Source organism: Syngnathus leptorhynchus, chromosome 4 (assembly GCF_054491065.1).
Source record: "Syngnathus leptorhynchus isolate UIUO chromosome 4, UIUO_Slep, whole genome shotgun sequence".
Classification (NCBI taxonomy): Eukaryota; Metazoa; Chordata; class Actinopteri; order Syngnathiformes; family Syngnathidae; genus Syngnathus; species Syngnathus leptorhynchus.
In genome coordinates, this window is record NC_141198.1 from 17,120,851 (window position 1) to 17,138,222 (window position 17,372).

The 17,372-nt window shown below is 41.9% G+C and overlaps 2 protein-coding genes across 3 annotated transcripts in view; one reads left to right on the plus strand and one right to left on the minus strand.

Moving 5' to 3' along the window:
• The window catches only part of ela3l (elastase 3 like), an 82,687-nt gene that overhangs the window by 13,461 nt on the left and 51,854 nt on the right, over positions 1-17,372 (minus strand). The window lies entirely within an intron of this gene.
• The window catches only part of LOC147058567 (GDNF family receptor alpha-2-like), a 45,555-nt gene continuing 31,092 nt past the window's right edge, over positions 2,910-17,372 (plus strand). The window contains exons 1-3 of one of the 2 annotated variants that reach the window (XM_085909448.1): positions 2,910-3,046; positions 5,412-5,756; positions 14,418-14,504. In XM_085909448.1, the coding sequence (XP_085765574.1) occupies positions 5,420-5,756; positions 14,418-14,504 (424 nt within the window). In that variant the 5' untranslated portion in view covers positions 2,910-3,046; positions 5,412-5,419. Of the gene's footprint in view, positions 3,047-4,598; positions 4,651-5,411; positions 5,757-14,417; positions 14,505-17,372 lie in introns of those variants that run through there. The other variant, XM_085909449.1, reaches the window with a different exon arrangement.

Genomic DNA, 17,372 nt, shown 5'->3' on the forward strand with positions numbered 1-17,372 from the left:
AACAAAAACAACCGTAATAAGGAATGTCCAAGGCTGCTGCTTGTGGCCTGGACTGAATATGAAGTACCCTGTGGCAGTGGCTGTCACTCCATCCATCCATCCATCCATCCATCCATCCATCCATCCATCCATCCATCCATCCATCCATCCATCCATCCATCCATCCATCCATCCATCCATCCATCCATCCATCCATCCATCCATCCATCCATCCATCCATCCATCCATCCATCCATCCACCTTCCTCACCATTGGTGGCTTTCACTCTCCTATTGATTTGCCCAGACTACTTTCACCTGACTTCAGGCTCTGCACCTCACACAGGCATCAAGGACTGCTTCTAAATGTTACATGATTTCCGAGAGATTCAGCAACTGGAGTTGCTTTGTCTTATGATTCCCCAAACAAACGATTTTCCACTCCACGCCATTGTTGTGAGTCACAAAGGCTTCATTCAGCCAGAGACAGGATGCAAATCTCAGAAATCCAATACTAACGTCATATGTTACTTTTCCACGAACTTCAAAGTAGCTAACAACGCTTCGCTTTGCTTCATTAGCGCTCGCATTTTCAAATGATCGCTTTTACAATATCCAAGGAAATCTCAATGCCTCATCCTCGGAGGCACTTTGTTGGTGAACCCTGACTGAAAACCTCTTGATAGGGAGTGTGTCTCAATTAATCGACAACTAATCGATCATTAAATGATTCGACGACTATTCGTCATTTAGTCTCTAAGTATTAGTGGTACAGTTTGACTTAAAATGATCCAAATCTGGTTTCAGCCTCTTAACAGTAATTGTCTTTCAGGTTTGATCAAATTGACACATTTGAAAATATCTGCTTTTACTTTGGAAAGTAATGACGGAATCATTTCTGATTCTGATAACTGGACTAATTGTCCATTTATTGTCATTTCCCCCTCCACTAAATAAACAACAATAATTGGTTGATAAAGAGTAATTGGGGAAAATAGACAATTCAAAATTGAATTCGATTCATCGATGATCGATTTCAAAAATATACTGCCATACTAGCAAATGAACACAAAACATATTTTCGGTTTGCAGATGAATAACAATCATTGCGGGTTACTGAACAAAATTAAAAAGCCCATTTCTCTCAAATATTCTTTCTAAATCTATCAAAATGTGATGTCATGGGCACTTGATCAAAATTCTATCTGCAAAGTTTTTCAGATGAGCTCTGATCCAAATTCGGATTGTTTGGCCTCGGTCTGCTTTCACCCGAATGCCATTCCACTTTGTGACCGTGTCTGCACACAACCAAGCATATTTTTCATCTCCATTTGCTTTTTATGGAAAACACAGGAAGGTCTGAGCGGCGGCGGCATATTGTTCCAATTCATGTAAGGCCACATCTAATATAGTGGGAATTAACAACAGTTCTATGTTCCCTGCTGCCGACCACGGCTATGTCTCCTAATAAGCATGCTGCACTAGTCTCCCAAGATACGCATTAATTAGCTCATAATTTCTAATCTAATCAGTCATGCTTAACCTCTCTCTGACAGTCTGCATCTGTGAGCGAGTGTGTGTGTGTGTGTGCGCTTAACGTTTATTTTATTAGTACACTGTGATGTGCGTGACAGGCAAATCCAGGAGACCTTTGCCCTGGGTTAACCCCGAGTTTAATTTGACTTTAACAAAGCAAAACCTTATCAAGTGAGCCATGCACGGATTGCATTTAAACTGAGAATGGTCAATTCAATGTGTCCTTGATGAGAATGATGCATGCACTAACTAATAAATGCTTGGCTGTTTTAACTTGCTTACTTGTGTAGCTGTGGCTTTTGAGCAAATTGGGTAATGGTTATCTAAGGTTGGCAAAATGATTTGGACCTGGGGAATTGGCTTGAAGATTAGATGTTAGTAGATACATTTGGACGTTTTTGACCTAAAATTGAGCTCCCTAAAAAGTGTCAGAAAATGCTGATAAAGATTCAACATATGGAGGGAATGAGGGGAAATTTCCTGCAAAAAAATATGGAAAATTCAATTATCTGGCTAGGCACCTGTTTCAGGGGTGGGGTGGGGGGCTCCCCTCCGCCCCCCCCTTCTAGCTCCGCCAGTGCCCAGCAGTCTTAAGCGTGGATACTGGATATGCATGCAAACGTGTCTCTCCTGATTTGAAGCTGACACTCATCTCATCTGACCCACAAGAGGTCTTAACTGTTGTCTCCGTCATTATTTCTTTGCATCATGACATGTTCCATATTCAGCATATTAGCCACACACACTTGTCAGAAGCATCATGAGGAGGATCCCTTGGATGCTGACGCTGATGTGCGCACACACACACACACACACACACACACACACACACACACACACACACACACACACACACACACACACACACACACACACACACACACAAAATCTATCTTCAGCGTCTCCAGCATCTGCTGACATGCTGATTAGGTGCATTTCTGCGTGTGCTCATTCTTACAATGGGGTGAAGCCCCCCCCCACACACACACAATAGGATATATGAGAACGAAGGCATGCATGCAAATGGTGCGTTAGCGTCTCTCTGTGCTGTCCATGTAAAGAGATGCACATGGATGCTTTATTAACCATACATTTATCAGCCACAATATTAGTTAGCTACACTACCTCAAAAGTCTGCCATCTCCTCGGACTAATTTGAATCAGCAACTTTTTGCATACATGTTTGAATGTGCAAATAAATAAATACATAATAATAATAATAATAATAAATGCAAAATTATAATATAATCATAAATAAATAAATAAATAAATTAAAAACTCAGTGAGATATAAAGCTTCCTGCTGAAATCAAAGAAAACAGTGTAGCTCCAGTGGAAGTTGCTTAAAGAAAGCCATTTTGCGATGGAATAGAGACCCCATTCAAAAGCAGAGTAGATAGAATAGCGTAATGTCGTCATCAGGGTGACAGACCCCCAAACTCTCGGGGGGCAGATGACAAGAAGCTCAGTCCGTGCAGGATGAAGAATTCACCATTTGGAAGGCAGCCTGCCCTGACAGTCAGGCATCATTATGTGAGTCAGCCGCCCAGCACTTTGTCACTGTCGCTGTCTTTAAATAGAGACTTTTGTTTTCAAGATTTGTAAAGATTGATGACATTCTTGCCACCGTTTGAGCGATGATGTACAACAAAGTCATTTTGTTGAATTTGAAACCACTTTGAAAAATGGCACATTCCGTGGGCTTGACCGTTCTCGGAGAGCAAAATACAGTATAATACCACGCATTGTGCCGTGGCTTTAATCTCTCTTTCAGTCAAAGGAAACACGGATGCCATTGCCAGGATATTGCTGAAATGAGTGATGTCATCTGGCCCAGCCAACTTGGAATCGGCCGTAACAAATCTCCTCTGATTGGCTTTGATTTCTTTCTGTCAATCCAAAATGAATTGAATGCGGAAGAAGTCGAAAGTGAACTATAGTCTTGGTGGACACAGCGATATACTTACTTATACCACTTTATTATTGTGGTGTAGCACTGCACTGTATCATACTGACAGTTGTTTCGAACACTGCGTGGACCATGGGGTGGCCAAGGATATCGCAGGGTGTCCACAAACAAAAAACATTTGTTATTTTTACAAACCTTAAAGTTCATTGGTAAACGCAAATAAACATGGGAGAAAATGTGGGGAAAAAAAATCTCATATGAATCAGAAAAGAAACAAAAGTCAATTATCTGGCCTGCAACCCGGAGGAGGAAACACGCCCCCCGTGGCCACCTTTCTAGCTCCGCCAGTGGCTCAAACTGAGAACAATTCTTGGGCAAGATTTCACTGCAAACTAAATTGTGAAAATGACAACAGGACCTTCTTTACTTCCCAAATAAACCCCAGCTGACCCAGGTCCCCATGATGAGAACTTTTTGAAATATGGATAGACTGCGCGGGTGTACTTAATAAAGTGTGTAGCATAACAAATGCTATGGTGATGTCATCTCCTCCGGGTGCATTCATTCAAGCCTCCTGCAGGCAAAGGTAGAACCAAGTCTCTCATGCATTCCACATGTTCTCCAATGAGGTCAGCCCCCCCCCCCCCTCCCCCGCCTTGCGGCGCCCTCTAGCGCCCGCCCCCCTTTAACGCCCCCTCCAATAAAACGCTTGCGATGCCTCCACACGCGCGCAGTCAGTGCTGCGTTCCCTGAGAGACGCACACTTCTTTTGCAGAGCTCGGTTCAGCACGGACTTTTTTTTTTTTCCACGCGAGATACTAATTGCATTGATGACAATTCCACGGGGGGAGCAAAACAGTGTTGAGTTAGAATGCTGACAGATGAAGAAGTCTCACTAGTTGGTCGCTGTGAGCGCGCACGGACCTTGACAAGCTGCGTTCATGGATTGACCCAGTGACTGCACTTTTTTTTTTTCTTTAATTTTTTTTCCCAACAATTATTATAGATTTAATATTAAAACAGAGGATTATTATGGGATCTTTGGGCCGGTAATTTGGAGTTGAAAGAAGATGCTGTTTTCTCCCTCTTAAAACACGGATTAACCTTTGGAATAATAATTAAAAAAAAAAAACAGATTGAAAAGATCCCAATTGGAAACCACATCTGCGCTCCAACATGAGGTCCCTCACTGCGTGGATTTGCGTGTGCAGCTTTCTTCTGCTTTTAGGTGAGAGGTGAAATGTGCAGATCCATAATACCATCATTGTTTTCAGTACGAGGTGTACGCTTTTGATAATCTGAGATTGTGCAAAGGTGAATTCGGAAAAAAAAATATTTTCAATCATGTGCATGAGAAGAAAAAACAGTCATGTGAGAAAATTGATCATTTTGATGGCAGATATGTGGTCATCACATATGCACGTGCTGCCAATTGTTTCACAAAGATGGGATTTTATGTAGATTGCGGCAAAATACTCATTCAATTCAACACAAACATAAAAATCAGAGTGATCACGCTTCAACTTCATTTCCCTGTCGTACTCGATATTGTCTCTTTCAATGACAGTTGACTTTTCAAGATCACCACAAGGGGTCGCTCTTGTCCTTCTACCTGTCTCCGCTGCACCCAGGTGTGAGTGGTCTTGGATCTTGTGTCATGCGGACACACCTGAGTGTCTGCCCCCCGTGATCTTATTCCCCCGCAAGTCACAGAACAACATTCTCCTGCGACGCGTGCATGCTTCGGCAAACATTTAACGAGATGTTGGGAGCAGTTGGTGGTATCAAATAACGTACAGGTCAAACAAGAAACGGTTCCATGCTCTTGCCAAACATTGTAACTAATAGGCCTGTGTGGCACAAAAACTCTGATGAACCATGAAAAGTTTTTACAGTCTCGCTTGAGATGTCTTGTCACAGGCCATCAATCCGTTTGATCGATGATCAACCTGTTGCCGGAATAAAAGCTCTGAACTTGTCTTCACATAGATGAAACCATGAGCTCCTGGGACGGCTCCTCGGCTCTATCCGTGCTCTTGGCCGACGGGCACGCCGGGTCCGACGTGGCCGGAACGCCATCGGAATGGGTGGACTGCATCCAGGCGAGCGACATGTGCAACCAGAATCCACACTGCAGCTCTCGGTACCGCGTGATGCGCCAGTGCCTGGTGGGCAAGGAGAAGGAAGCCATGCTGGACAACAACAGGGAGTGCCAAGCGGCTCTGGAGGTGCTGCTGGTTAGTCCGCTCTTTGAGTGCCGCTGCAAGAGGGGCATGAAGAAGGAGCTGCAGTGTCTTCAGAATTACTGGACCATCCACATGGGACTCACTGAAGGTAGGAGCCATATGCAGCAGGATTCTCTGTGTGGATTTAAGCAATGTTTCCCAACTTTGATTGAGCCCAAAAATGTCCCAGAGGAGACATAATGAATTGTTTATTCCTAATGGGAAATTTGGATCTGTTGATTGGAACACAAAAGGTTCTCTTAGATGAATGGCAACAGGTGGATACACAGATTTATTGGAGCTCACATCGTCAATCAACAAAGATACATTATGTGTCGTAGTTGAAATCAATTCATCTATCCATCTTCATTAGTGAGTAGGCTGAGTTGGATTCTTTCCCACTTGACTCGTGTTTCTTGTCCATTGTACAATTACGACACACTTTTGAGCGCATGAGCTAGAACATTTGGAACAGACACATATCCCATTCGTATTTCATCAATCTGTTCACGTCTGATGTGTCACAAAAAAAAAAAAAACTAATTGACTTGGAGTATGAGCATAACAAAAGAAGCAACAATTCAAAAGACTTTTTTTTTTTTCACGAGAAGACTGAAGGCAGCAAGAAAACCGACTGCTATTTGGTTCAGATGCGGAAGGAAGAATTTTTTTTTTTTCACTTGTTGATATATAGCTGCCATCTGTTGGGCTGTGTGCCTCCTTCTGTAATGCAGATAGTCCTTGAAATGCTTTTGTTGACTGGGGGCTCATCCTAGTCCCTTTACATACATATTTGCAGTATGTTATGCTGGCTAGCCATTTTTATTTCACATTGGACTGATTGGACTATTTGCCGGTTCAAAACAAGCCGATCGAACCACTTCAAATGCAAACTGTACACGCAAAAAGTTAAATACAACTGAACTGCATACCGCACCAAAAGCTCGGAAGATGTACACCACCACACCCTTCTCTACCCTGGTGGCCTCTTAAGGAGATGCTTTGAGCCCCCGGATAAAAAATACATGCTTTTCCTGCTCGCTCCATCCTCTCCAAGGTAATGGAGGCATAATGGGATTACATTAGGAGGTCCTGTTATGGTAGACTTATTGTTTTTCACCTAAAGTGTTCCATATTACCATGTAATTAGGTTACGCTTGTATAGCCCGATGGCCCTTATGCGTCCACTTAGGCGCAGCATAAAACTGCACTCTTGTTGTAACTTTGGATTTTAACACCAAAACACTTTTAGAGGGTGAAAAAGTTCCCTCACTTGCAAACGTGTCCTATCGATGAGTCTGAAAGAGGTTTGGCCTAAAGATGACTCGGCTCCCCGCTGGTGGAGAGTCGAGAGTGGCGGCGTGGCCACGGAAAGAACACGACGCACTCGGCTGTTGTGACACGCAGGCTAATGGCGGCCATGTCTTTGAGGATTGTGGACTTTTGCCCGCTGATCCGTGAAGTGATTCCCCCGGCTCGACGGCTCACAGCACCAGCTTCACTTCATCACGCTGATGGCGCTGGAAGGTCCCCGTCATGAGTTCAAGGCAAAGGGGATGAGGCGGAAGCTCCCCGGGCATCTACTTGACGATGTCCGCTTTGCTTCGTGCTTTTGTATCTATTTTTTTTGTGTTGTTATTTGAATGCAGCACACAAGTCGTCCGGCTGTCTCGGCGTGTCCTTTGCAGAGGTTGCGTTCTATTTCCGAGTCTGCTCTTCAGCAGTGGCCTGTTTTTTTTTGGGGGCTGTTGCCCTTAGAGAGGGAACTTCAGCACAAACCAAGCTCAGTTTTAATCTAATCATCATCCGGCATGCACTCGATTATGCTTTTTTTTTTTTTTTTTTTTAATTATGTACTACAACACTCTTATCTGGACACTTGTTTAAAATATAGTCTCACAAAATCACTCGAGGATTCTACGGTGATTAATAAAACAAGGAAAATAAGATGGAAGATTTTTGATGATTTTTTTCAGTTTATTATTATTATTATTTATTATTTTTTTCATTATTTTTATGATTATGATTATTATCTATCCCATAAATGAAACAGAATAAGCAAGAGAAAATCGACGAGAGGACGCTACAAGGGCATAATGTAGCTTCGGTATCACAAAATGAAACATTTTTTTATGAAAAGAAAAAAAATTCCCATCATCTAGCTTTGCGCTCTTTAAAACTAAAAGAGAGTTGGAACTGAAAGCTTTGATTGGCAAGTGGCGTTCAAGACAGGATCTAATTCACAGCACGGCTGATTGGTTCTCACAACCGAAAAGACGAGATTTCAAACAAGCAAGTAACCTCATCGTGAACATCTTTATTCTCAAGAACAAAGCGACTTTACCATCTAAAGGAGCGGAAAACTTGAAAGCATCTTACAGATCAGTTCACGGCTAGACAGATAATGTAAATGACCTTGATAACGTCTGCATCCTCAAAGGCTACAATTTTCCGCAGCTCATGACCTTAAGATAACCCTAAAACTCCACTGAAGCGTGACAGGAGAAAGCGCCACCATCATCATTTCACGTTGTCAAACAAAACTTGCTTTGGCACCTTTTGAGTGGTCTTGCTCATAAAGCCAAGGCTTGACACCTGCAGTGGGATCCATCAATTGGCTTACATAAGCAAAATACGCTGAAACATTGGAGAGAATATATTCAATGCCAGACGCGTGTCGGAAAAGTTTCAAGACTGCAGCGTTTGCTTTGTTCAGTGCGTGAGAAGATGTGCATCCCTTATTTTTCGATACCCGCAGTATCATATATATGAATATCATATATTATTATAGCCATTTTTACAATGATATCATTTTCATTTCAACTCAAGTTGAACCAACAGGCTCCCTCAACCTATAAAGGGACACACATAAAAAAAAAACCTACTTCTAATTATCAGCATCTCTTTGTTTCTCCGAACATTGTGAATTATATTGGACGTGAAATATTTCCCACGCTCGGCCTTTAAACTGAGATGGTAGCCGTGTGATATACGTTGACCACGGCTAAGTGTAAAAAAGTTGAGCTATCTTTCTAAGATAATAACCCGCACTTATTAAAACAAACGATCAGGCTCTCAAAAAAGCCCTAAAGTTGCAAGATGCGCTCATAACGTCCGCTAGTAATAACACGCAAGAACCAGGCTCTCAAACAAGATCATAAACCAACAGCGTACAGTCAGTAAATAAGAAGGCACTTGCAAATAAAACCTTTTATAATCGGGACTTGCTAATAAGATGAAAGGACATCATAACTAGCCAATAATGCTAAACACGCTATCCGCTAGTAAATTAGCGAGCGCTGCGCAGTACATTAAAGTAAACATGTCGGAGACTTTTTTTTTGGATGAGTATTGACTATTCGTACATCGACAGTGAACTTGCTATTTGACAGTTCTGTGATATTTTGAAGCTTAAAATAATGACAGGGGTTAGACGCCATCCGCAGGAGGTGCTAATGGCAACCTATTAATGTCTTCCAACAGGAAATGGCTGCAAACGTAACCCATTGGTACAATAGTCATCAGAAAAATAATGAGTGGTTCTTGCTCTGAATGTACAACAAAAGTCATTATTAAAAAAAAATAAATAAATTATACATGGACTCAAGCACCTATAGAGAGTTGGCCGTGGTTCTCTTTTCATTAGTGCCCGGGGCCTGGTGTGCATGTGGCCTTGCGTCAGTCGCAGCAGAATAGAACATTCAAACGATCCCTCGCACACCTCCGACATGCATTATTTCCTCGGCTTAGCCGTGAAAAAGCTTTCATGAGGACCTTTCAGAGTGCTTTAATTAGCTGAGCCAGCTTCCTCTGCAGTGAGAGAACACACACACTACCACCGCCCACATCCACCAACCCCAATCATCTACATGACAATTTAGTCGGAAATTGTTCAAAAGCAAATTAGCATTCAGGCGCCGGTGACGGAACTTCACAAACAAAAAGTAGCTGCGAGAGTTTGATTTTCTAATATGAATTAGCATTGATGTTATAGCGTATATATATATATTTTTTGGACTTGCACTGTCTGGACAGACAAAAGTCGTGTTGGTTTTTATTTTTCTGCTTTTTTTTTCTTAAATGTCAACACTGCAAAGTCACCCTTCCGAGTAGGTCATTACATCACGTTAATATCACAAGTTGCTTATGACGTGCGATATCACACGCCGCAGCCGCCGGCTCACCGACTTGCTATGAGGCGCCGGCAAATATAATGAGGGAGGAAAACCCAAAAGAAAGGATGAGGAGGGGGGGGGGGGGGCAGAAGGAGGAGCAAGGGGGTACAAAGGTACATAGTATTCCTGGGTGAAACCTTCATTACTATGAGCAATGGTAGCAGTCACCGGCCATTACCTTGGCCATCCACTGTCATAAGCAGAACATTTTTCCAGGCTGCCCCTCATGTCAGGCGGATCAGGAAGGGAAGCAGCCTCTTGCATGCTGAATACGTCCTCCCACCTGCAGCTCAAGCCTCCCCCCCCTCCCTCCCCATACACCCCGTGGCCGACACAGCCAGCTACTTCATCATCATAAGAAAGAACCTGCCGATAGCTTTTTGGACACAATCAATACATTCTTTCACAGCCTTTCTTTCTCGTCACGCCAACTTTTCCGCTCTCGTTTCTAAATGCGAGGAGCGTAATATAACCCCCCACCCCCACCCCCCTAAAGGTGAAGTGGCTGGAGGGGGGGAATTGAGTGACAGGCCATCCTGCACTGTGAATGGCATCATGAAGGGAGTATTAAGAGTCAGTGCTCTCACAGGGCCGCTAAATGAATGTGCAGTTCGCAAGTCAACTTCCAGACCCGCAGGCTATCATCACAGCACGGCTCTGTGTGTGTGTGTGTGTGTGTGTGTGTGTGTGTGTGTGTGTGTGTGTGTGTGTGTGTGTGTTTTGGCGGCAAGCTGCAGCCACTCACTCAGCATCGTTAATTGAAATTGCCGCTCGTTGTCAGCGGAGGCCCTCCCCTCTCTGCACGGAGGGGTTAAATTATTTTGTAAATACTTTTTTCCAGACACATTAATGATTTGGCTGCTTTACCCGCGGCTAAATGACGCAGCCATAAAGAAGCACTAATCATGTTTTACATGAAATATTGAAGTGCTTGATAGCAACATTTAAGCCCTTTTGGTTTTTATAACAAGCCAAATTTAGTTTTGCTATAAAATGTAAATTGGGAGGCTGATATGATGAGGCTTTAATGATCTGTCTGACCCGCGGCGGTACACTGAAAGGATTTCTCTGTTTTGTTTTGTGTTTTAACTTAAGGTTTCGGAAGGAAAACAGTTTTCAATCACCGAGCGCTGGCTATAAATAAAAATGGTTGGTATCAGCTAAGTGAGTGTGTAACTATTCGCATTACCATTAGACGTCGCCCCAAGGAAATGTGAGCTTGGGGTTCATTCGCACGCCACACCGCCGCATTCGGATATGTGACTCGAAATATTATCACGGGATAATCCAATATTCTATTTGTCGGCTTTGAAATTGAGTTTAAAATGTCAATATCACTTCAAAAGCAAAGCTGTAAACGGAATTTATGCATTTGGGGAAGAGAAATGGAATTGAAAGAAAGACGCACGTTGCGCCACTAGTTTGACTCCATGTTCGCTAATGTAATGAAAGTGGCGGTATTGCAGCGGCGCTTCTTCAAAAGCAATTTGACGCTGACAGCTCATTTCGCAAGCTTTTGGGAGCTCTGACAGCAAACTTTTTTGTTGTTGTTTTCTCCAAGCGTGCGCCACCAGCAGCTAGTCTTTTTGTATCACACGGGGCGGTTTTCATTATGCTGTAGTCGAACACTAGTGTCATTTTTAAGATTGCCCAATGTTGTGACTCCCTTCAACATTAGCCTGCAGAAAAACAGAGAATGCAAAATCAATCAAACGGGAGCAAAATAAGAGAGCTGTGAATGACAGTTATTAAAATTGACTTTGCTCGCAGCCATTAGGAGGTTGCCAAGAATGCCAGGGAAAAATCAAAAGGACAATCTCCATCACCTCGGGAGTTGAGCTTCATTGATAATGCATGCGCGAGGATGACTGATGTCGCGGTTCCGCAAAGGCCTGATGGTCTGTCATGCTCTGCGCTGGCAGAGAAAATGAAGGCAAATGGCGGCTTAATTACAGCAATAAATTGTCGCCCCGCGGCTAAAAACATCATATCACAAAACAGCTGGGAAGACTTCTATTACTTGATGATGATGACGCATGATTGGCTGTGGGTCAAAGAGCAGTGATATTTCAGCACAAGTGACTCATTTCAGCACACATGGTAGACTTGGTAGAGTTTTTGAATCAGTTTCTGAAGGAATGTGTTGGGCTTAATGTGATCAAACCGCATTTTTTCTTTGAATAAGAATCCCGTCAGCAAAGATGCTGTAATTAGTGGAAAATTGATATAGTTCTGGTTTACTTGCAAAAGCTTTTCAAGTGAGATAAATATGTGGCTAACGCTTGGAGAATATTCAGCATTTGTGAGTGGCATTACTCCAAACTGCTTGCTCTCTGCAGTGTGTGCCTATGCTAAGTGCAAAAAACACTCAACAATGAGAGCATTACTGACACCTACTGCAGTGGATGAGCAATTGCACTTTCACAATTGTGGAGTGATGAACAGGGGAAGGTTCTAACTAGCTACATTTGCTAAATCGCTACATTTAGTCAGCAAGACTTTGACCTCAATCACATGACTTCAGTGGCGGAGTTAGAAGGGTGGGCAGTAGGGGCACTCCCACCCCCTTTTGAAATATGCATGGACCCCCCAAGTGCCAGACCAGATAAATGACTTTTGGGTATCTTCCAGTTTTGCCAGGAATGTTTCTTCTGACATTTCCACATGTACCCCGTCGGGAACCCAATCTTTTTTTTTTCCAGCATTTTTAGAAGACGTTTTGTCAAAAAAAGAAATTGTTGGCTTCACCAAACCAAAAGGTCATTCCTTTGACTCATTTCACCAATCAAACGGAGCTTGACAGTTACACGACCACACACGTAAGTCTCGGCAGCCTCACGGCGAAGTAAAGTTTTCAAAGACACTAAATGACTTGACGTATGGAAAAATCAATGTGGTACTTAAGTACAGTTTTACGCGACTCCACCTACCTCTGGTGATGACCTTCAATTTCAGCATGAGCGAGCGTTGGCGATATAAGACATAAGGCCTTTGTTCCAGGTTGTTAAGAGCAGTACAGAGTGTTCTGGATGTAATAATACAAGAAGCAGATTGCCTTTATGCTTTTATGGAATTTACAATAGCTGCGTCCATTGCTGAGACTCTTGACATGGAATAATGGTAAACGTTGTTGGCGCGTGAGTGCCGGTTGTGAAACTCCTGAAGAGCTTTTGAAGTAGCACAACTTGAGAATGCAAGTGTAATTAAACACACTGTGGGCTGTCGCCATGTTTCCGACAAACAGGCGGCAAGGCGGAAAGTATACGCTTCCAAATACGCTCAGATGTATAATTTGATCAACAGCTACAAAAAAAAAAAAAAAAAGGCAAAAACAAGAAAAGTGCATAGACTCCAAACTTTGAGGATTAGGGGATTACATTTTCAGTTCCATTTCTTCCTCTCTACACACACACACACACACACACACTTAGTTTTGGCACACTGTGCTCAGCTGCCACTGGCTCCATGAGAGCTTCTCTATCTTGTTATGATTGTCAATATTGATGGAAAGGGGGCAGAGAGCCTCACATAAAGGCAATGACTTTACAGATGTACACATGCCAAAGATTTGTTTTCTTCTCCCTCTGGAAACACGTTCAAAAATGCCTTTTAAAGCACGCCAGTCTTTTCATCAGCCTTTACCAATGGTTGGATTCAAGTTTTTTTGGGGGTGAAAATATCAACACATGGTTGATGCCTTCGATTCTGTTGACTGATTTGTTGATTAGGTATTTTCACAGGAGACACACAAAAGTCAAATGATGAAAAATCAAACTCAAATATTTCCTATCAACTGATTGCTTCTCTGATTGTGCAGGCAGCATATCTTTTAGTCTCCAAAACTACAGAACAGAAAGTTATCAAATTACATTGAGCTAGCTTTTTTTTTTTTTTTTCAAACTCACTTTGTCTTTGGAAAATGAAAACAAATACAGCTGCAACTAGTTATAATAATGATATGATTATATAAATAAGTGATTAATCCCTCTCTGATTGTTTTGATTAATTGCTGCGACTGGCAGAACACGTGACTCAACAAATTGATAATTACGTTTTGGACGTGTCGCTGAGACGGGTCAGCTAGCTTCTAAGCTAACCACGGCGCCTCTGTTTGTTGGCAGCTTGGTTTTGTGACTATACGCAAATTTAGTCCACATCACCTCAACCATTTATTGGTTAATTTTCACAGCTTTAATAGTTCTATCAGTATTCCAATGCAAAACTATTGCTCGCTGGTGGGTGACAGGTACTCACGCACACCGAATGGTTGTGAATATAAATGCCGGGATTAAGAGCGACACAGGAGGCTCTTCGCTGTGCTAATTAGATTCTTTGAATTTATTTTCAAAGCAAAGTTGCGCTGCCACTTATGTTGCACACCAACATTAAACTACAAGGTCCAAAAGAAAGTTATATGACCGTGACTTTATATCAATATAGTTTGAAACAGAAACATATGTATTTCTTGCAATAACCTTTTGTTCAGACTTGCCGAATCGGTGTGAAATCAAAGCGAAATGTCCTTCTATGAAGATTTATAAAGGATTATAAGTGACTTCAATAAAGTGCTTAAACATTTCTTTCTGTCCTTTCAGATGGAGATATGGACGACTCGTCCCCGTATGAACCTGTCGCACCCGGCAGACACCAGGATGCGTTCCGTTTGGCCTCCATCTCCTCAGGTAACTGGCCTTGGATGCTCACTAACTCCTGATAGCAATATTTACCAAATTTATAGATTATCGTACGCAAAGTGTGGTGTGAGGGCTCCCTCTAGTGGTATGCAAATGAATCACTTAATTAAATGTTAATCGCATAATGTTTGCGGGTTAAGGGTTAGTGTTAGGTTTTATTTTTTTCATTAATTCAAAAAAAATGGAGCTAGTGGTTTCAGACACACTTCTGATCGGTTCCTTTTGAATTTACATGCAATTCCTATCGGACGAAAGTGTGGGTTTTAAAGGGTTGCGTGAGGTCAGCCGTTTTATTGTTTGCCGCTGTGTCATGTAGGATGTGAGGTAAACTAGAGAGCAAACCCACATTCTATTGATTCTATTTTCGCTTTGATTTCCTCTTTACTAATGAAACAGCTCGGGCTCAACAGGCGCCATAGAGCTAATGATTTAATTTAACGGTTATTATCGTCACGGTGCCACTAATCAATGTAGATTTTGCTTTCAGATGTGTTGACATTACTGTTCTATAGGTTGACCGCTGTCTGCCCAGTACAGGCCCACAAGCTACCAATGCACACATCCAGTGGTTGGCTTTCATCCTCCTCTGTCAAAACATCATCAGACGATGTTCTTTTAGTTTTATGCCCCATGTTGTTTTTTGCCAAAAGCAATCTAGAAACACTAAAGACAGCATATTTTCTCCTTGCTTGTTTCCCCGCTTTGTAGGGATGTAGCACAAAGGCACGCTTTTTGCATAATCCCCTTAGCTTGGAATCAGCGGTGCATCACTTGGTCTCGCATTGAATGTTTACATGGTAAAATGAAAGAAGAAAGATGATTGGAAGAGCTATAGGAACGTGGGCATTGATTATTTGGGAATTAGGGGAATGAAAGGGAAGACACAGAGTCCATCGTCCCTTAAAGTCGTACAATTTGGCGTATGACCCAAATCTTAATCATTTCAGTGGCTTCAACTTTTTTTTTTTTTTTTACTGAGTTCAGTAGATTTGTAAATCACATTCAGTTGTATTTAACTTGAAATATTCAACATTTGCATTGAATCATGTCAAACAGTTTTTAAGCAATTATTTACATATATCTTTTATTTGACTTCTATGCGGAGTACATTTTCATTAAATCCTTATTTAGGCACAGCGGGGATTTATTACTGAATGAAAAATCTATTGTGATGTCATCTCCCCTGATGATTGATCATCAAAGCAGAAGTTTCACTATGTCAATCGCAGCCAAATGTACAATAATCGCCTGGCCATTTCCAACCCCGCTAGTTGAAAACAAAACAAATTCTACAGCGTACTTTGTTGATTAAGATGTAACAGGGGAGTCATTAACCCAGCCATTTTTGATTCAGCTGTTTTCCTTCATTCTCCCCAAGGTGAAATATCGGATTTGCTCGCAGGGATGTGTTACGCTGCCAGTTTAGCTCATTATTTATCATTTCTGAGCTCGCACAGTAATTGATCGGAGGCCTGTAAGAAATCCACGGGTGATTATTCCTTCGATATTGTTCTTTAGAATCAGGTTGATAAATGCCGTGCTTGCATGCAAAGCCCGTATGTGCGTCCCGTGAGGTGTTAATGTTTTAATCCATTGATTTTGGGCGGTGCTTAACCTTACAAGGGTCACGAGTAAGCCGATACCTACCCGAGCTGATTTGGATCGAGAGTTGGGGTGCACCCTCTATGAGTCAGTGTCCAATTATAATATATATATTTTTTTACCTAATGTAGTTCTATCATAAAAAGAAAACTAATTGGGAAAAATTGCACGAAATAACCTATAATACTCCGCTTGCCTCAAATGTGTGTTTTATTTTATTCTGCAAGACTTTTCAAGGCAAGCCTTTTAAAGCACTGCCTCAGGTAGAACTTAAATCTGCTCTACTTAGACCTGTCCTTCTCTTCTATTGTCACATGCACTCAGACAATGAGGCAAATGAGTCACTCGAAGCTGCGGGGTTTGTCTCGCCAACGAGAACACTAGTCGCCCTCAATGACTTCATTTGCATTAGTCGCAACATGGCGACGGATGACTTCATCACAAGCCCGGAATGATTGCAACTGACCCTTTACTAGATGTGTGGACTGACAAATGCATCCTTCTTGAGACCTTGGCTGTGTTCTGCAATGTGATGGTTCCCAATCTACTGCTCTATATCGCGCTCCATTTACTGTTGCCAACCTTCGAGCCGAGCCGTTTTACATGACAAAAACCTCATGGCATACAAATGTCACAAAAAGAACTGAAGTGGTGATCTTGTCTGGATGCCATCGTTTATTCGGTTGTGTGAGTATTTGAAAAGTATTTGCAATCGCTTTGGATGTCTGTCAAAGGTCCAAGAATAGTGAGATTGCCTTTTGGCAGGGGTAAAAGACAAATCATGGAAATTTGTGAGAAATAAAATGAATAAGTATTTACAATTGCCTAATGAATAGTAATAATTAAAACCGGGGATAGGCAACTGGCAGCACTCCAATTATTCAAATGGCTTTGCTTTGAGTTAAGAGCAAAAATTTTAGATGAGAGTATTAGCGTTTGCGTAACTCAGCTCGCGTCACAACAAACAGAAATTTGGCAGATGAGAGAAAAATTCTTCTGTAGCCACTTTGAGTTGTTTGTCGTCATTTCCAGTTGACGTTTACTTTCAAATGAAACAAAGATAATTGCAACTTTGTCTTTAAAGTTGTAGATTTTAATATAATGTTAATCGCCACCATGTTCTGCCAACTTTGCAAACATAAACATGGAATAGAATTTGCAATTCGAATATAAAAATCACAACATCATTGTGAAAGGAGCAATTTTATTTTATTTTTTTAATGAACCAATGCGGAAAACCTTGAATTATAGCCA